The sequence below is a fragment of the Apodemus sylvaticus genome, chromosome 11 (assembly GCF_947179515.1).
Source record: "Apodemus sylvaticus chromosome 11, mApoSyl1.1, whole genome shotgun sequence".
Taxonomy (NCBI): Eukaryota; Metazoa; Chordata; class Mammalia; order Rodentia; family Muridae; genus Apodemus; species Apodemus sylvaticus.
Genome location: NC_067482.1, coordinates 107,680,919 through 107,703,197, shown reverse-complemented (window position 1 = coordinate 107,703,197; position 22,279 = coordinate 107,680,919). Strand labels below are relative to the sequence as shown.

The window sequence follows — 22,279 nt, the reverse complement described above, 5'->3', positions numbered from 1 at the left end:
AATTTTCTAGGATTTTCACATAAGAGAAAAACTGACTTTAAATAGAAAACACTATTGTAGCTTTCTTGTCAAGAAAGAACTAAGGAAAAATCCTAAATAAATGTTTCAATACTAGTAAGTAGTACACACATAAACCTAAAATTTCATTTTAAAAAAAAAAAGCAGACTGCCCAGATGACTCACCTCTACAGTATAAAATTATCAAAACCCAAAGATTAGTATGTTTACCTACATTCATAGAGGAGAGTTACTTCAACAGAAGAACAGAAAGTCTGAAGACACAGGATAATAGAAATTTTCCCTTAACAAACAATAAAAAGATATGAAAAATATCCAGAAAATATCCTCATCTATTTAAGATAATACAGTCCTCAATTTAAGATACTCTTCTCTGTATATTTCAGCTTACACCAAGCAGTAGTTTTCTAATTTTCCTACACTTGTGAATATAGGCTCCAGCCAATTTGAACAAAGGAATAGATTTGACTAAGAAAAATCAAAATACTTTCCAAAGAATACATTGTTCTCAATTCACACACACACACACACACACACACACACACACACACACACACACATTGATATGTATCAACTTTCTTAAAACAAACAAGAATACAGACCTTTGAGATCTGTTATATTTCTTATAGCCCCTGAGAAAAAGAAGCAATCAATATCAACATGCCTTACAGAGCTCTGCTGTCTGGGCCAGCTCAATTTGCCTAAAAGGAAAAAAGAACATTCAAACCCAAACTAATACTTATCATTTAAAACAGATTAGTTAATTTTAGAAATCACATTCAAGAAGAATGGTATCATAACATAATATAGAATATACTATGGACTGTATACCACCTTAATAGATGAATTTCAGTTTCTCTAGTTATCTGATAGAATTTTAAATCACTTCTAACAACACCATGGTATTCTTTCTTATTCTATTTTCTAATTGTCTTCTTTTAAAATTTAATTTTACAAGATAAATTTGATTATTTGTAACAATTTTGGTATGTGTAGTTTCACATACTTAGCTTTAATAAGCTCCATTCTGCACAACTCTACAAACTTTATTTAATGAAACAACAATAACAATGGCTACTGCCTCCCAGTGTTCTTGATAAGTATTAAAACAAAGAGGTTTACAGGGGGATAGATTAATTCTCACAGCACTATGGAAAACATTGCTACTACCCCCACCTTTTATAGACTAGTAATTTAAGTCCCACAGCTGATAAATGCCCAAATTGCAATTTAACTCCAGTCTGCTTGATTTCCAACTTTTTAGGCTATCATACTACTCTTCTAATTAGACATATTTCAAAAAGTCCACAGAAAAAAACAAAAATCTACATACAAAGGGAATTTTTCTTTCACCATTAGATGTTACTAGTTCTGCAGCACGTTTATTGCATTTATGGAGCTGAAAGTTAATATTATCTCGTAAGGACAATTACTGACTTAGAAAAACCAGAGATTGTTTATAAGGATTATTATAATCCAACTATTAGGATAATATTACTTTATAATAATTTTATTACAAATACCCCTCATGGTGTTCCAAAATATAATAGTACAGGTCCTAAATCTAACAATCTAAACTCTAAGAACTTTCTAAGCTTATAAGAAGTTCTGATTTCAAAGAATATGCTTGCGTATCAGCTTTAAACAACAAAACAAAACAAAATAAAAAACTTACTCCCGAACAACTGAGCCACTTCACGTACTAACTGTGAGGCGATTGTCTAGTCCCACTAGGTGCAAGGCACTGAACCTTTCTCCCTGCTGCTTTTAAGCAGATGTATGCTGGGCATCACTGATTCCTGTCGTTCCTCTTGCAGAGAGGAAATAGGCAAGAAAGGCAAACACCCATGCATGCTCCTGTCACAGAAAGTGGCAGAGCAAGGACTCAGATCCAGGCTACACTAAATCAAACTCTTGCCATTCTCTATGTAAATTTCACTAATCACGATCTTTCTTTTGTAGAACAAGGTATCAAACTCAGGGCCTTGAATATGTAAGGCAAACAACAATCACAATTCTACTGTTCAAAGTACTATGAAACAGAAGGTAAACAACCTAAAAAATGTTAAATATTTAAGGGGCACAGAAGATTTAAATAAAATGCCTATCACATGGTTTCTTACAACATATAAATTTAAAAATTTACTCCCATTCATTGACCTAACTCATAATAGTATTCTAAAGCTTTCAAGATCAAGTGACCTTTGGTTAAAAAAAAAAACCAAGAAACAAATAACAGATGGCATTATTATGAAATATTCCAAACTACTGGCTAAAAGCCTATTTAGATATACAAACAAATAACATAAGAGCAACAAACATTCACATAGAAAGACCCTGCAACTTTCTAAAACCCCATTAGCATCTCCCTCTTTATGCCTCCCTTTCCACAGTTATAAAGAGTACTATCATATAATCTTGAACCCTACTTTTTGACCACAAAAAAAAAGAGACCAAAACCTTTGTCAAAATAACTGAACTAGAATCTAGTTTAAGTAACAACTATCACAAAACAGCTTCCTGTTGGATTGGGATGACAAGTGTTAGCCACACACACAAATGAGACAATCTACATAGATGTTAAAACAATCTCCCTAAGTTTACCACATATTTACAACAGTTCTGTTTCAATTTTAATTTTTAAGAGTGCATTATTGAAACAGCCTTCTAGAAAATCTCAATTACCCTTACCAATCAGCATCATTCTCACAGGAGATTAGGAACGGAATATAAAATGTCACGTTTATACAGCTCATAAATTCAGCTGTTTATAAAGTCCCCATGAAGAAGGAAAGCTTGGAATCCCAGTGCATACAGCACTGAAATGACCTGACATTTTGAGGTAGCCACAGTTAAGTTTAATGGGAAACATAGTAGCAAAGTTTTCAGTTATAGTTACTGTAACTTATATAACCTAACATTCCTAGAGGATTTTTATATTAAGAAGTTTGGAATCATTAGAATACCAGTAAGAACATCAGAATGAAAGCATCAAATAGAACTGTTTTGAAGAAAACAATTTTAGTACCTACCTGTGTCAGGTACAAGGGAAGACCAGCCTGTTTTTATTTTGTTCCAAATCAGAGGAAGCTTGCCTGTTAAGATAAAGGATTGAGCAGGAAGTGAAGATCCACTTAAATATATTTAAAGTGCAAATTTACTAGGTATCACCAAACACCCAGAAGTCAACAAAATGATGTATTTAAAAAAAATCAAGCCAGGTGCAGGACTTAAACCACAGCACTCAGAGACTGAGGGCAGGCAGATCTCTGTGAGTTCGAGGGTAACCTGGTCTACAAAGTGAGTTCCAGGACAGTCAGGGCTATACAGAAAACCCTGACTCAAAACCAAAACAAAATTCTGACAGCTAGCTTTAGTGTTGAACCATTATGACTCTAGATATCAATAGTAGCATATCTGACAAACAAATATGCATGTATTACTGGCAAGAAAATACACTGTTAACAAAACATGTCTATGCTGCTACAGCAGACTAGACAAAGGCATATTTGGAAAACAGCTGTGTAAGAAATATAGTAAAACACACATTTAAATAACTAACACTATTTGGATTTGTATTAAAGAGTCAGACCACACAAGCAGACCATCATGTACTTAGGTGATGCCATGTGAACCTTCTCTCTATTTTAATTGGTCAATCAAAGGTTAGAGTCTATGATTGGGTAGTGGAGGGGAAAGGTAGGATTGGAGGTTCAAAAGGGGGAGCAGGTAGAGGAAGAAAAAGAGAGAAGGAAGAGGAGAGGAGGAAGCCACTATGGACCACATGGATGGGAGAAAGCACAAATCTTAGTGATTGGGAAGTAAGTATTTTGCCAATGAAGACATATGACTTATAATTAAAATATTTGGATTATGTGTCATTTATATGGGCTATAAGGGTTGGAAATTTTAGCAACAAATTCGTGCACCTTATATCCAGCTTAGAACTGAACTAAATTGAGAGGAAAATCCAGCCCCCTATATCCTAAACAACCAGAGGTAACAACGCAGCCCTGAGCTGGGCCACAAGGTGGCGCCAATGTCACAGCATAGTTGGGGTTCCCTGAGCCTGAGAAAAATTCAAGGACCCAAAATCAATGCTGCCTGAAAAGCAACATTCACAGCTGAAGATCAGCAATTGAACAACAACAGCTATCTTTCCAGAGCTTTCTTCACAGACACAGCAGACTGATCTAGGCATTTCAGCCGCAAGCCAAACTTCCCCTGCAGCTTTCGAATTTCCAATATCCCCCCACCACACTTCTAAACAGGGCACAGGACAGACAAACCAGCTCTCCCAAATGCTTACACTGCAGGCTGCCTAATATCAACACACATGCTGAAGGCTATAGGCCAGACAAAAGATCCAGAGGGCAAAAAAACACAAAAGCCAAGGATCTTTGTGCGGTCAGCCCCTCCCTACTAATTAAAGACCAATAATAAATACTAGTAAAGACTAATAAAAAGGCCAATAATAAATACTAATAAAAAACTAATAATAAAAGAACCACAATTTTCTAAATCCAACACCAGAGGGAAACAAACATACCAAATAATAAGACCAAATATTAAGAAATAAATAGTAATTACTGCAATTGTTTTCTCATTCATTTCCTTCCACATGAATAAGGTGCTACAGAGAATTAAGGAGTTTCTTAACTAGTGATTATAAAAAGCAATGATATTTTTAAACAATTTTTTGTTTCTCAGAGTATATGTGACCGAAGTCTAGAAATTAAATTTGCCAAGGTACATTGAAGAAATTTTTGCATTTTCTAGAGACTAACTCTAAAACCTGTACTAGGATAGACTCTGAAGTAACACTTTACCAGCAAAACTTGTAATTATAAACATTATGATCTACCCTCATTAAGCATAGCAAATATTTTGATTGATTAGTACTTAGTTTTAACTCAACAAACCTGTCCCTAATAGTTAGTTTCAGTCATCACAGAGACAACAGTACAATACTATACTAATGAAAATGTAGCTCTAGCTTTTGTCTCTATAACAAGGACTAAAGACTGCTAAGGACTGCTAAGGACTAAAGAGTGCTAATAATCACATACATTAAGAGTCATAGCTCAGAGAAACAGATGACACTATGTACTAGATACTTGTGCAATGTTCCTAATTCTCAGTATTACCAGCAATGCTGAGATAAACTGAAATACGTTAAATTGTTCTATGCAAAATATCTACTTCCTCAGGACAAAATTCTTGACAGTAAAGTGAACTTTAAGGGTTACAGTTTATGAACACTGAAAACACAGAGTTGGTGTATAAAGTCACATCATACCTGAAACCATATCATAAACTAAAAAGAAAATAATTATCTAGACATGTAACTGTCTTTATTCATTAAACACACCCATTTTCCCAGTCATCATTCTCAGATTGCTTCCTCCAACAGCCCTGCCTCGTGGTGGGTAGAAAAAATTAAGTCAATTTTATATAATAATGTACTCTTCGTTGATATTTATCAAGGGAAATGGGAAATTTGAAAATTCAAATGTCCAATTAACGGAAGACAAAAGATTAATGCCAAGTAAATTTTGTCAAATGCATTATTTTCAGGATGCTTTATCAGTACAATCTGTCCAGAGAACTTCCTCCCTACAGTTTAAGCCTCATATTTAAACACATTTCAACCTTTCAACTGGCTGAGTGAGGTCTATAGAGAATGAATCCATGCCCTCCTGAATAACAGCACTTAACATTCACATTGCATAAAACATCAATAAATCAAATTAACAGTCACTTACTTGTTACCACTACTTAGTTAAACAATCTACTAAAATATTCCCTTTGGAGTGTTTGTAGAAAGATACAGAGAGGAGGGGATATGTTCTATGGTGATGTGGTGAGGTATGGGAGAATGGGGTGCCTCAGCAGGCCCATGCCAAGGCATCCCTTCCCCCTGAGGACCAGCCACATGATGGTATAGTATAGAATAGAGTTTATTAAGGGCATGGGGAGGGGAGTTAAGAGGGTGGTAGAGGCAGAGAAAGAGACACTAGAGAAGTAGAGTAGAGAGGTAGAGGCCAACCATGGCACGTGGAGAGAGAGGGGGGAAGGCAATGAGAGAAGAGAAAAAGGGAAGCAGGAAAAGAGCAGGGGAGGAGCAAGAGACCAAGAGGGCAAGAGAGCAAAGAGGGGGCAACCAGGCTCTTTTATAGTGGATCAGGCCTACCTGGCTATTGCCAGGTAACGATGGGATGGAGTTTGGACAGAATGCTAACATCCTTCATCATCTGACAGAAAATGGCTCTTAAACTAGGTCATACTAGCCAATCAAGAAAACACACACAGTATAACACACCTGCCATACAAACTGCACCCCCTGAGAAGTTCATTAAAAGAACACAGCACAAGGGACTGATTATCAGGATAAAATATGTAATACATGAGGCTGAAATATAATACAGCAAGGGGGTATTACTGCACACCCATGCCAAGATGTGCTCTGGAGAAATTACTACATGCAAGAGATCAGGTGTGAGGAGGTTTACTGGGAGATAGCAGAGGGGTGAGGACCTGCAGACTGGGTAGAGGCAGACAAGAGCAGAGCCATGAGGGCAGATAAGGGAAGAGGGGGCCAGAGGACAGAAAACACTGGCAGAACTAAACTGTACCATACAACACCAGGATTACCAAACACTGACACGTCTCTAGCTTAAGTCTTAGGGACTAACTAGTAAGCTCATTATTAGACCAAAAGAGGCAGAAAGTCAAATTTTTCTAGCCACAACTTAGACTATCACTGCATTACATTTCATAAATTAATACAATATTTACACTGCTTTTGGTAATTATGCATGTTTATATCAAAGATTATTATATGAAGCATTAAATACCCCATTAAAGTCAAATTAGCTTTGGTAAGATTTATAAGAATCTTTAACACTTAAAACATATTTTATCCACACACATGACTCTTTAGTTTTTGAAATGACCTTTGATTTGGTTTCTCTTTCTGAAATTTGTATTAATGACATATTATATACATGAAATATGGCTAAAGACACACAGAAGTTGTCAGCTAAGTCATAGGAGTAAAAAAGAAAATTTAAATGTTTTAGGGGCATATGGAAAAGGCCCTGAGAATAAATTACTAATTCTGCGAACAGAAGAGTTTTGCTTTCAATTTTGCTCCAGGCAGGTGTGAGGGTGTTCAATGGTGTATTCATTACAAGCCCAGAACTGCCATGTGTTTCTCTCAAATTCTCCTTAAGTAGCTTATTTACCAGTCCTGAAGACTTTATCCCTTAAGAGTCAGAGAAATTCCTATTAGAAAATTACTGTTTCCAAGAAACTCTGAATCTATACACCTACTTTTAAAAGCAAATGACTTGAGAATTCTGCTAATGTGTATGTCACAGTCATTAATGTAACTGAATAAGAATGTCCCCCACAGACTCAGATATTTGGACACTTATCTGGTGGTGCTCCTTGGAAGGGATTAACAGATGCGGCCTTGCTGGAGGAAGTGAGTCCCCAGAGGTCAGCTTTGAGAGGTTAAAGACTGTTGCCATATTCAGTCTGCTTTCTCTGCTTCACACTTTGTGCCTGCAGATGTGAGCTCTCTGCATTCTACTCCAGCTGCCACGCCTGCTGCTTGCTGCATTGCTGCCCATCATGATGTCTATTAAACTATAAGCAAAGTTACTTTCTCATGGGAAGGGGAACAGGAAGGTCGCTTCCTCAGGTTTGCAGCTTGCTTGGGAGAACATCAGGTTCTCTGCATGAGGAAGTGTCTCCTCTGTCTTGGTCAGCTGAGAATGACAAAGACCCTACGTTGCCTGGAAACTAGCAAGCTGCGAGCAATCTCCTCATGCGATTTCTCTACAGATAATAAAATATATCTTCAAATTTAAAGCCAGGTATGGGGTATTACACCTATAATTTCAGTGTCTGGGAGGTAGAATGAGGAGAATCAGGAGTTCAAGGACAGCTTCATTTGCATAATGAGCTCAGGACCAGGCTAGGCTACAGAAACAGTATCTGTTCTGAATGAATACATACATACATACATACATACATACATACATACATACATACATACATAAAAAATTAAAAATAGTAATTCATTTGATTGCTCATTTAAGAGCACCTATGCTCACCAAGGTTTCTGCTGTGAAAAGCCAGTGAGAAAATCCTTATTGATGGTGTAATAAGGAGGGTAGACAGGTCTGATACTCAGATAGATGCTTAGACTATAGATATGGGTCAGGAGTGCAGTACTTGCCTGTCTTTCAAGAGGCTGTGAGCTTGGTGTCTATATTGAAGGAAAAACAACACCAAGCAAAGCCCACAAGAAACTAAAACTGTTTTCTATACAAAATTGTCCCAACCAAAGACACCTCCCAAGTAATGGAAATTAGTCAAGTATCAGAAGAGAACAAAATTTACAAAGATCTGCTACTTCTCCCCAAATGGGGTTCTTTCCACTCTGAGACCAATCTGTCAACTCCAGAGGAGTGGCTGAAAAGTAGCCATGTTTTTAACAAACACCATACTAAGAGAATGAGGACTGCAGTCTACAAATCTTCCAAATATTCTGATCTCTATATAAGGGGTTAGTATCTCAGAAATAAGAACAAACTAGAAGTAAACAAATCAAGTTTTCCAGAAATTAAACCCCACCTCACTTTAGTTTATCTGTGAAGTGGACTGAAGTAACTGGCAAGAAGCAACTGGCAAGACCAACTATATTCCATGTAGCAGCTATCCCTGGTGGTCAACTTGACTATATCTGGAATGAACTCTGACCTGGATCTTGGCTTAGAGATCTTGAGACACAGTGGCTATGAATCCCAGAAGATTTTGACAGGGAAATCTCTAAGTTCAAAGTCATCAGGGAGCAGGGCAGTGGTGGTACACACCTGTAATCCCAGCACTCTGGGAGGCAGAGGCAGGTAGATTTCTGAGTTTGAGGCCAGCCTGGTCTACAGAGTGAGTTCCAGGACAGTCAGGACTATACATAGAAACCCTGTATCAAACAACCAAAAAAAAAAAAAAAAAAAAAAAGGAAACAAGAGTTGAACCTAACCAACTCTACAGTCTACTATCATTCTATACACTTAAAGAAAACAACACAGACAGATACACACAAACACACCCACAAACACACACACACAAAAACCCCTCATGGGCTAGAGAAATGTCCCACTGGCTCCACAATTTAGAGTACTGAATGATTGTTTAAAAAAAAAAGGATTTGTATTTAGTACCTTTATAGGGGCTCACAATCACCTGTGACTACATATGAACAGATACCATAGGCAAAATGCCTACCATATTCTTTAGTTTTACCCTCCCTAGTACAGAGGATCAAATTCCTCTAATCTTTTTTTTTTTTTTTTTAATTTTCGAGACAGAGTTTTTCTGTATAGACCTGGCTGTCCTGGAACTCACTCTGTAGACTAGGCTGGCCTCAAACTCAGAAATACGCATGTCTCTGCCTCTCAGAGTGCTAGGACTACAGGTATGTACCACCACTGCCCGGCGAAATCCTCTATTCTTAAAGGAAGTTTTGTTAATTCAATATCAAGAACACATTTGTAGAGCCGGGAGGTGGTGGTGCACGCCTGTAATCCCAGCACTCTGGGAGGCAGAGGCAGGTGGATTTTTGAGTTCGAGGCCAGCCTGGTCTACAGAGTGAGTTCCAGGACAGCCAGGACTACACAGAGAAACCCTGCCTCGAAAAAATCAAATCAAAAAAAAAAAAAAAAAAAAGAACACATTTGTAAAATGTTAATATCTGGGAGTGGTTGGATATGCAGAGAAGGAACATTTGTAATCAGTTTAATTTCTTTCTTTCTTTCTTTCTTTCATTCTTTCTTTCTTTCTTTCCTTCCTTCCTTCCTTGTTTGTTTGTTTGTTTGTTTGCTTGCCTTCTTGCTTACTTTTTTTTGGATTTTTCGAGACAGGGTTTCTTTGTGTAGCTAGCCCTGGCTATCCTGGAATGCACTCTGTAGCCCAGCTATTGTTATGCATTTTGATTAAAAAAAAACTTTTAAAAGGTTTGGTTCATCTGGCACTTAAAAGAAATAGACAAAAAGCAGGAGAAAAACATGTGGCTGTGACTTCTTTCTGGTGGCTTAAGTGAAAAACTCTCTGACTGTGAGTTTGAGGCTAGCCAAGTTGACAGAGCAAGTTCCAGGCCAGGCCTGCAGGGCCTACACAAAGAGAAACACTATTTTGAGGCCAGTCAAAGCAAAGCAGAAAGGGTTCTGCTTTTTAATTTACAGACATATGCTTTTTGTTGTTGTTGTTTGGTTGGTTTTTGGGTTTTGGTTCCCCACCCCCACCCCCAAGACTGGGTTTCTCTGTATATCCCTGGCTGTCCTGGAATTCACTCTGTAGACCAGGCTGGCCTCAAACTCAGAAATCGGCCTGCCTCTGCCTCCCAGAGTGCTGGGATTACAGGCGTGCGCCCACCGCCTGGCCTTTTGTTTTTCTTTTTTTTTGGGGGTTTGATGTATGCTTTTTCTAGTACTATTGACCATAGAATTTTGATCATGAAGGCATGTTGGATTTTGTTTGTTTGTTTGTTTTGTTTTGTTTTTTTGTTTTTCGAGACAGGGTTTCTCTGTGTAGCTCCAGCTGTCCTGGAACTCACTCTGTAGACCAGGCTGGCCTGAAACTCAGAAATCCGCCTGCCTCTGTCTACCAGAGTGCTGGGATTACAGGCGTGCACCACCACCGCCCAGCAACAAAACCAACTTTTAATAAACAAGTAGATACCAGGAAATGCTCACAAAAATACTTAGCCTTTATTTCTCTTTCCTATAACAACCATTCAAAGAATGCAGAGACAATAGTAATTTTTAATTTTTATTTTTTGAAAGTAAAAAAAAGGCCTCAGCCAGGCGGTGGTGGCGCATGGCTGTAATCCCAACAATCTGGGAGGCAGAGGCAGTCAGATTTCTGAGTTCAAGGCCAGCCTGGTCTACAGAGTGAGTTCCAGGACAGCCAGGGCTACACAGAGAAACCCTGTCTCGAAAAAACCAAAAACCAAAAAAAAAAAAAAAAAAAAAAAAAAAAAAAAAAAAAAAACCAAAAAAGGCCTCAAACCAAGACAACTACAAGATAATTTTATGAACATATATCATAATGAAATCCATTATTTTGAATACTAATGAAAAGGAATAGATTTTAATTGTTCTTACTAAAAAATTAGTGAGGGAATTAATGTATGCCAACTAGATCAAATTTGCTATGGCACAGTATCTAGATATTGTGCAATATCTGGCTTCTCATAACCGTATTTATCCTACATATTTCAAAATAATCCATTATACATAGATTATACAAAATAATCCATTATACATAATAAATTTTTATTTTTATGAAAATGTGGACACAAAGAGATGCATATACGTAGTAAGTTTCACGTTCAGTTTTATTAAGAGAGAATAAAAAGGGTAAAGGATAGAAGGAGCAGTTATTAGGCAAATACCTTACCGCAGCATCTACATTTGCAGGTGAGTCTCCATTAGGATCTGCCAGCATAGAAATGACACTAATCATGATGGTTTCCACAGTATGGATAGGTAACCAGCGTTCCTCTGGCTTCTCATAACCATATTTATCCTCCCCAGGCTCATGAAGAATAGAAATGCAAAACATCACCATTTTTATCAACTGTAAAATTATAGAATAAGAATTGTTTAAATTTGGTTACACATAATCTATTACAAATGCATAATCTGTTACTTATGCATATAAAACATTATTTACATGGAGATTTCCTAAATGTAATCTACTAACTTTTAAGAATGTTACAGATTAACTATATTTTACATTCTTTAAAATTACAAGTAATTGCAGACCTCCACTGCTGTCCCTGATTCAAAGGATATGCCGTCTCTTTTCTACTTCTCCAATTCTTTATTCTCAGCATTTACAGTTGTCTTTCTCAAATTCTAGTTAAGATGGTCCTCAAGGTTCAGCAAATAAAAATTTTAAAGGGGGAGGGTGATGTAATAATAATAAAAATTAACAGACTCAAAGAAAGACACACATTGGAGAGATATCTCAGTGATTAGAAGCATTGGCCATGAGCTGGAGAAATGGCAGCGGCTAAGAGCACTGACTGCTCTTACAGAGGTCTTGAGTTCAATTCCCAGCAACCACATGGTGGCTAACAACAAAATGTAATAAGATATGATGCCCTCTTCTGGTGTGTCATAAGTCTGATATAGTGTACTCACATATATAAAATAAATATATCTTTAGAAACACTGTCTGCTCTCACAGAAGAGCAGAGTACGATTCTGAGAACTCACATGAGAGTTCACACCCTACAGTCCCAGAGAATCTGACACCCTTTTCTGGCCTCTGTGGATACCAGGCATGCATGTGGTATACAGACATATATATATATATATATGCATATTTGCATATTTGCATATATATATGCAAAACATCCACATACTAAAAATAATAAAATAGGGGCTAGAGAGATGTTGCAGTGGTTAATAACACTGGGGCTCTTGCAGAGGACCTAAGTTTAATGCCCAGCACCCACATGGCAATTCACAATCATCTGTAATTCTGCTTCCAGGGGAGCCAACACCTTTGTCCTACATCCATAGGTACATGGTACACATAGATATATGCACACGGAACACTCATAAACATAAATATACACAATAACAAAAGCTTTAAAATAAATAAGTGATACTCATAATCTACTTCACAAACTCATTTTAAATGCAAGTTCCATATAGTAACAGTCAGTGGGGTAGAAATACAGAAATATCCTCAATTTTATAGGGGATAAAGAAAGACACAACTATATCTCACTTTGCACTATTTTATCCAAAAGTAAATATTCTCAAAAAATCCTACAGTGCTAATCTATAAACATATTCAAATAATTATATCAGCAATTAATAAAAGTAACTTTTCACAGTAAATGTCTTCTGTCAAAAATACTATTACTTGAAGAAGTTTACAAAACAAGTAGGAATAAATAAATTTTCTGAGTATAAAAAGATTTCAATCAGTAATAACATATGTATGCTTGTTTGGTTGGCTGTTGTTTTTAAAGAGTTTTAACTGTCCCTGTTAGCAATCTTCCTATCCCACCTCATGGTTAAAGAACACAGGGAGACTGAGGGAATAGGGAGAGACAGAAACAGAAGGAGGGAGGGAGGAAAGGAGGGAGGGTGGGTGTTTGTATGTCAAGGGATATAAAATTAATCAATCCAACAAGTACTTTTGGAAGCCCTACTGTAAAGCAAAATTACTCTTCACATGTAATCAAAAACTCATGTTTTTGCTGATTTATACAGAAACTTTCCTTTAACTGAGGTTTCTCTTCTTAACCCACTCCCATGGCTTGTGAAATCCAACAAAATGGAATTAACAAATAAAAAAGGAACAGTATTAAACATTGTAACATTCAGCCCAAAATGTTGTTTTTGTTTTCCACTACGTTTTACAAAATAAGGAACTGTCTTTGAAAAAAATGAGATTGAATAATTGTATATAATTCCATCAGAAGGAATCTACTTAAGATCAAGATTTGGAAGATAGGAACTGAAGGGTATATGTAGCTCAGAGAAAAGAGGACTTGCCCAGAATGCATAGCCTTGGTCCCACATCCAGCATCCTATAAACCAGTCATGACAGCACATATTTATAAGTTCAACACTCAAGAGGTAAAATAAATAGAAAGATTAGTAGTTCAAGGATATCCTTAGCTACAAGATCAAGGCCAGCCTGGAATGCATGAGACCTTGTATCAACCCCCAACCCCCAAATCATTAATGAGTCTGTTAAGATTACTCCATTGTTAAGAGTATTCGCTGTTCTTCCAGAGGACTTGAGTTTGATACCCAGCAACTATGTGGCAGCACAACCTTATATAATTGTAGTCCTAGGATATACAAAACCCACTTTTGTGATCTTGAGGCACCAGGTACACATATACAAGGACCCCCCTACATGCAGGCAAAGCACCCATACACACAGAACAAATTAATAATAATATAGCGTGGTGGCCCATGCCTTTAATCACATAATATAGGAGGTGGAAGCAGACAAATTTCTGAGTTCCATGCCAGCCAAGGGTAGATGATAAGACCTGATAGATAGATAGATAAGATAGGTAGAATAGATAAGATAGATAGATAAGATATCTATCTTAGATACGACAGATAAGATAGATAGATAGATGATAGATAAGATAGATTAGATAGATAGATACATAGATACATAGGATAGATAAGATAGATAGATAAGATAGATAGACAGATAAGATAGATAGATAGGATAGATAGATAGGATAGATAGATGATAGATAATAGATAGATAAGATAGATGATAGATAGATAGATAAGATAGATAATAGATAGATAATAGACAGATAAGATAGATAGATAGTTAGATAGATAGATAGATAAGATAGATAGATAGATAGATAGATAGATAGATAGATAGATAGATAGATAGATAGATAGATAGATAGGAAGATAGGTAGGTATGTAGATAGATAGATAGATAGATAGATAGATAGATAGATAGATAGATAGATAGATAGATAGGATGGGTGGATACATACATACATACACACATACATACATACATACATAAGCAAACACCACAATAATAATAATAATAACAATTTTAAAAGAAAATGACTTTTAAAAAGCAATCATTTGGTAGAACAGTAATGGTGAATGTTTTTTGTCCCAGTACTCAGAAGGCAGAGGCAGGAAGATCTCTAAGAGTTAGAGGCCAGTCTAGTTTACAGAGTGAGCTCCAGAACAGCCAGGACTACACAGAGAAACCCTGTCTCAAGAAACAAAAACAATTACTAGTCATTTAAATTTGAATCATTTTAGATTTAAAGCTATAGAATCTTAAAATATTTTAATTTTACACATCACTTCAAAAATGAGAATATCTATCTCATTAATTAACAAATTAATATCTGTTGACATGAAATTTATTTTTATTGTACTATATATAGCAAATAAAATTACAATTTTTTCCATTTCTCAGTTAAGAATTAAAAATCACAATGATACACAATTACAACCACTATACATCTTCCTCAAATCAAATTGCCTATACAAATTCTTTACTTTCCCTAAATCGTCAGTGTCTAAAATGCCCCGTTCTATTTTAATTAAATATTTCACTGAAGCAGAATCACACAATCAGTTTTGTTCTTTTAAATTTGTCATATTTCAATTATCATGTCTTCAAGATTCATCATTAAATGTTGGTAGAATGCATTCCAAGTTGAATGACCAAAATTAGAATCATGCCGAATCACACTTTTAAAATAAATATGTCATTTATATAGTCATCAGAAATAAACACTGATGCCATTATGGCTGTCTTATTCAAGACAAAAGTTCTTCTATACTGACACTGTTTAAATTCTAGTGATCTCTGATTTAAGCAACGTTTCCAAAAGTATGTTGAATGACAACTATGTTCTCTGTGAGATGTTAATTATTAACTCTATAGCTAGCTATACACTTAATATTTACATTTATTTTGCCAAAATGCTCTTAATTCCCCATACAATGTTTTGTCTGTTATTTTTTCCCTTTCATCTCATTGCTCTTTACAAATGGATTTATTTCTAATACTAAATCCACTTGAAAACCCTGTCCAGTCAGAATGGCTAAGATTAAAAATTCAGGAGACAGCAGGTGTTGGAGAGGGTGCGGAGAAAGAGGAACACTCTTCCACAGCTGTTGGGGTTGCAAATTGGTACAACCACTCTGGAAATCAGTCTGGCGGTTCCTCCGAAAACTGGGCACCTCACTTCCAGAAGATCCTGCTATACCACTCCTGGGCATATACCCAGAGGATTCCCCACCATGTAATAAGGATACATGCTCTACTATGTTCATAGCAGCCCTATTTATAATTGCCAGATGCTGGAAAGAACCCAGGTATCCCTCAACAGAAGAGTGGATGCAAAAAATGTGGTATATCTACACAATGGAGTACTATTCAGCCATTAGAAACAATGAATTCATGAAATTCTTAGGCAAATGGATGGAGCTAGAGAACATCATACTAAGTGAGGTAACCCAGACTCAAAAGGTGAATCATGGTATGCACTCACTAATAAGTGGTTATTAACCTAGAAAACTGAATACCCAAAACATAATCCACACATCAAATGAGATACAAGAAGAAAGCAGGAGTGGTCCCTGGTTCTGGAAAGACTCAGTGAAACAGTATTTGGCAAAACCAGAACGGGGAACTGGGAAGGGGTGGGAGGGAGGACAGGGGAAGAGAAGGGGGCTTACGGGACTTTCGGGGAGTTGGGGGGGCTAGAAAAGGGGAAATCATTTGAAATGTAAATAAATAATAATAAAAAAAAGAATTGAAAAAAAATCACGTGCAATTTGGGATAATTTTGTAAGGTTTTCATTAAAGGGACTTTTGTTTCTTAAAAAAAAAAAAAAAAAAAAAAAGAAAGCTAGGCATGACAGTACAAATCTTTAATTCCAGCACATGACAGGCAAAAGCAGGATAATTTCTGAGTTTAATGCCAGCCTGATCTACATACATAATTTCAGGCCAGCCAATGTTACAGTGACAACCTGTCTCAAAAATAAAAGAACCAACCAACCAACCAAACAAACAAACAAAAAACTAAACCAAAATGACAAACAAGTAAAAACCAACAACAGAAGAGAGAGAGAGGTCTAAACTGACATACATCTAAGCTACACAAATTACTATTTGCTATGTAGTGTTTTTGGAAATTATTTTATTATTATTATTGTGTGTATCTATGAACACATAGGCCACAGACCATGTGCAGAGGCCAGAGCATAACTTAGTGGAATGCGATCTCTACCTCTATATGGATTCCAGGGATCAAACTCAGATTACTAGGCTTCCATGGCAAGAACTTTAACTCACTGAACAATTTTACCAGCTATCTCCATAATAACTTTAACACCCAACACATTATTCATCTAGTTGAAGCATACAATCCAATTGTTTCTATATAGTACACTTCTCAGTTATACAACCAAAGCACACACATTTTTAGGAACTTTTGTCGTCATTACCACCCCCACAAATTCTTTTATAATCTATATTGACCCTTCTCCCCTTCAAGCTGTCCAGCAGTCCTAAACAACCATGAATATACTCTTCAGAGTTGCATATTCTTGAAATTTCATAAGTGGAATTATTAAATGATTGCTTCCATCTGTTTGTTAATTTGAAAAAAATATTTATTTTCCATGTATGAACATATGCCTGTGTATGGCCGTGCATGTGAAGGCAGACACTGACAGATACCAAAGGCATCTGGTTTCACTTTTTTGTTACCAAATCATACCAAACACTTTTATAAATCAAATCACGTTTCATTATATGTATATGCAGTAGTTTGCTTTTACTTTCATCAACTGATAGGCACTAGTATTATGGCTAACTTTTAGCCATAACTTTTTAGCTAACATAAATAATTCTGCAATCTATAAGATTTTGGGATACACCTTTACAACTTTCTTTGTTATATAGCTAGAAGAGTACATGTTTGCATCATCACCACATACATTTTATGCAATTTTGAAGTGCAAATCTAAGATTTTGTGCATGCTAGGTAAACATTCCCAGAGTGTGGTAGCGGCTCTTGCCTGTAAGCCGACCAATTGGCAACTTAAGACACAAAGATTACCAAAAGTTCAAGGCAAACTTTAGCTACATAGTGAGGTCCATGTTGATCTGGAACTCAAGCCTGCTACTCCTCATCTCCAAACAAAGCAGAAAACTAAGGAAAAAGAAAGAAAAGGGAAGGAAGGAAAGGAAGGAAGGAAGGAAGGAAGGGAAGGGAAGGGAAGGGAAGGGAAGGAAGGAAGGAAGGAAGGAAGGAAGGAAGGAAGGAAGGAAGGAAGGAAAGAACCTAAGAACCTTTGTATTTAGAGTCAATTACAAGACCATATGCACAAAAAAACCATAAAATCACTTAGCACTTTTACTGAGATAGTTGTGAAATCTTTAGTGACAGATCATTAAACTTGCAAATGTGAAAATAAAATTAGAAAACTTACCATTTGGGGGCCAAATATCTGTAATGAATTTCATTTTAGGAGGCCGGAGGGGATAATCTTTTGGGAAAATGAGATAAGCCTTAAAAACACCACCTTCACTGAAAAAATAAAAGAAAAACCAGGTTCATGAATTTATGTTATTCTTTATAAGTACTCAATCAGACAAATAAAAGGGTACAGATGATAAGCCAACAAAAAAGGTAGACAAAAATACTAGTTTCCTAAATACAAATACACAATTTAATAAACTACTATAAGTTCTGCTTTCCTAAACTCTCAGATAATTAGTAAAACTAAAAGGAACACTTGGAAACAGAGGTGTCCAGATCAGATTATTGGTGATATGGTAAAAGTCTTTTCAGTATATGTCTTCAAATGAAATTCAGGAAGTTTAATCTTGTCTACATGATTCAATTTGCTGAATTTTCTATATTGGTTTCAAATAATCTTTCTTCTATGCTCTGGTCATACCCAGACCTCTTTCTCATCTTAAAGTTTAGGCATATATTTTGTGATTTCCCTTTCTGATATCAGATTGCCATACTTCTATTTATCTCGCTTGTTCATTTCATCATATATTAAAACTTCATTAGAAGGACAGTAATAAATAAAAACGTCTCCCAGAGAGGTTTTATACTACTAACTTTCCAGAATGGAAATGCTGCAATATTGATACTCTGTCTGTACTATCTAATGTACTACCCAGTAACACTCTGAAAATGGCTTGTGTCTTGGTTAGTTTTTATTATCTACTTGACCCTAGAACCACCTGAAAGGAGAACACTTCCATTAAAGAATTTTCTGGGTCATATTTGCCTATGATAATGTCTGTGAAAGATTGTCATGACTGATGACTGACATGGGAGGACCCAGTCCACTGTGAATAGCAATCCCTGAGCAGATGAATTATGTGAATGCTAACTGGAGACTACAGAAATTATTCAATTGTTAAGAGTACTTATTCTTGCAGAGGATATAGGTTTGATTCCCAGCACCCAAATGGCAACTCACAAGTAACTGTCCATACAGCTAGAAGAAATCAAGCCAGCCTTAGGAAGCAAAAATGACTAAATGGTGATATTCACATGGAATTCTAGCACCTGATATCTAGCTCAAGGTCATCCTGGGCTACACAGCAAGACCCAATCTCTAAAAGGTGTGTATTAGACTGATAAGATGGTTCAGGAAATAAAGGCACTTGATACACAAGCCTGACACCTGAGCTCTGTCACCAAAACCTACTTAAAGATGGATGGAAAGAACAAACTCTACAAATTTGTCACCTGGCCTCTTTATCTATGCTGTGGAGCACATACCCACATACACATTATGCACACTCACACTAATAAGTAATTTTTAAAAGATGGGGACAGATGTTTGTACACTGACATAAAAATAGAAACACAGCTGTGGTCACAGCCAAGTGGTTAAGGCAATAGACTAGAAATCCCTTCTCCAAGCACAGGTTCCAATCCTGCTGACTATTTGCTGGTCTGTTTAGCCCATGTGTAATGTTAACACTCAACAGAATGCTGTTCTTCATCCTTCAAGTTTGGGAGAAGTCTCTAGTCACTGTGGTTATGAGCTTGGAGGATTGTAGTGCGGGATTATGAATAGAGATATTGCTATATATGTATACTAAAAAAAAAGTGAGGGGCTGGAGAGATGGTTCAGCAGTTCGAGCACTCATTGATTGCTCTTCCAGAGGTCCTGAGTTCAATTCCACATGGTGGTTCACAACCATCTGTAATGGGATCTGATGTCCTCTGATATATGTGAAAATAGCTACAGTGCATTCATAAACATAAATTAATCTTTAAAAAGAATATAGGAAAGAAAAAATGGCAGAGATCCTATCTCAAAAGAAAAAAGCCAGGCTCTGAGTTGGAAGCCAGCCTGGTTTCCAGAGTGAGTTCCAGGACAGCCAAAGATACATAGTGAAACCCTGTCTCAAAAACAAAATCAAATGGTGATGATGATGATGATGATGATGATGACAGCAATAATAACAATAAGAACAACACGTTACATGTAACAGTTATCAACTGTAGGATATAAGACATGGGATCCTTTTAATGTGCTTTACACATTTCAGTACAGATTGAAATTTTAATTATAAATACTGGATTTTATTACTTTTTTCTGCTTAAAAAATGTTTGAGATTATTTAGCAGTTGAGGGAACTAGCTGATATTCCAGAAAACCAGGGTTTAATTCCCAACACACACAGAGACAAGCATCTGTAACTCTAATTCCAAGGCTATCAGCCGCCCTCTTCTGGACTCCATAGGCACTGCATGCACAGGGTAAACATTAAAGGGGACGTGGGGAGCTAGGGCGTGCTATTAATATCAAATATTTCCAAATAGTAAGGAGGTAAGCTGAGGGCTCAGAGTCTGAAAAGAAAATCACACTTGATGAAAACAGTAAGAAAAAGTTCATAAAAGATTAAATGGAAAAATGGTAAAGCGCACAATGAAGGGGATAATTTGGTGAAAAAATTAACATTTATATATGGAGAGTCTGTGTGGTTGTGCATGCTTGGCAACTCAAGGTGATTCTCATAAGTTCAAGGCCAGCCTAGTCAAATAATAAAGACCATATCAGCCTGAGAAAGATCTTTTCTCTTGATTTTAAGGGTGGGGGATTAAAAGAGGGTGGTACATAATACAAATAAAGGTCTCTAAAAAAGGAATAAAACTAGTTTCTGAGGCAATGGGAGGAGACTAGCAGAAAGACAACTAGGAACAGAGGTCCTCTAATATATAGCAAGGTACTGAAGGCTAGTCTTGGATACATGAGACCCGGCCTCCAAATAATAAGTCATCAGAAATTAGCTAGAAGTGAAAAAAATAAAATAAAGCTAGTATAAAGCATAACCATGAAAAAGGAACGATGTAGGGCTGGAGGAATGACACAGAGCACTTACTACTCTTGCAAAGGCTCAGTTCTCAGCATCTGCATGTGGCAGCTCACAGCTGCCTGGTCCTCCAATTTCAGGGATCCAGTGCCTTCTTCAGGCCTCCAGGGGCACCTGCACCCATGTGATGTTTATATTACTCATTCAGACACATGAACACAATCTTTTTAGTTTTTTTAAAAGCTGTTTTTTTCCCATGGAGGGATGAACATAAAATGTAGCACAGATATCAAGGATTAAAAAGAAAGTAATTAGTCTTAAAAATAAGCATTTTAAAATTAGAGTAGAAAATAAGTAGACAGACAGAATTTGAGAAAGCTAGAAATCCATAAAAGAGCCAAGAATATATGTAAAGGGGTATTAGAAAAGTCTCTACAAAATATCTGCACCTCATTTCTCCCAGGTCACTTCATTTTGGTTGATTTAATTCATTCAAAAGCTTCACAATATCTGACTGGAATTCTCATGCTAAAAAGTAGCTACTGCCCCTCTAAATTGTGTAATTAAATAATTAATTGTCAAATTTACTTAATAGTGTTGCCCTAAAAAATTTTAAGGCAGATGTTTTTCTAATAATTACGCTAGTTCTCAAATGTTTTTTTTTTTAAATGGATTCACTTATCCTCTACTTTACCTAAGGATCATCTACCTGTGCCTCTCCTACCTCACTTTACCCACTCCCCAAAAAAACCACCTTACATAAATAAATAAATAAATAAATAAATAAATAAATAAATAAAATAATTAATAAATTAAAAAATTAAAAAAACCCACCTGGCTTAGTGGCAGCCAATTTGTGAGTATACAAACTTTCAGTGTCAAGTTAGGACAGAGGAACTAAAAAACTCATAGGTAAAAATCACAAAGTAGACAGACAGACTGTATTTATTATTGTTCACACATAAAAAGATTTGACTATGGGGAAGAAAAAAGACATTGAAGTAGCAGTGAAGTAAAAATATTTCTCCATGTAGAAAGTATTGGTAGAAAGTATTGGAACAATTAACATGATGTTAAGGAATTATATAACCAACTCCTGAACATTTGAAAACCAAGGTCATATTTCTGGCACAAAACCTCCTTTTGTTATTTTTGTAAATTAAATCACAAAAGTCTTAACTGGGTATGGCACATGCCTATAATCTAGCATTGGAAAGTATGAGGCAGAAGGCCTACTGAATTTAAAGTAACCCAAACTACATATCAAGACCCCCTTTTCAATTAAAAACAAAAACAAAAACAAAAACAAAAAACTCTATTTTGGGGTTCAGAATCTGTCAGTGGTCCA

General features: G+C 36.3%; 1 protein-coding gene across 17 annotated transcripts in view; it reads right to left on the bottom strand.

Annotated features, from left to right (window-relative positions):
• Window positions 1–22,279, bottom strand: part of LOC127696398 (uncharacterized) — an 837,478-nt gene that overhangs the window by 24,458 nt on the left and 790,741 nt on the right. For 9 of the 17 annotated variants that reach the window (XM_052199108.1, XM_052199109.1, XM_052199110.1 and 6 more), the window contains exons 5-6: window positions 3,051–3,113; window positions 621–719 (exon numbers count right to left, since the gene is read on the bottom strand). In XM_052199108.1, coding sequence (XP_052055068.1) covers window positions 621–719; window positions 3,051–3,113 — 162 coding nt within the window. Of the gene's footprint in view, window positions 1–620; window positions 720–3,050; window positions 3,114–18,071; window positions 18,170–22,279 lie in introns of all 17 variants that reach the window. The other 8 variants (XM_052199097.1, XM_052199098.1, XM_052199112.1 and 5 more) reach the window with 2 other exon arrangements.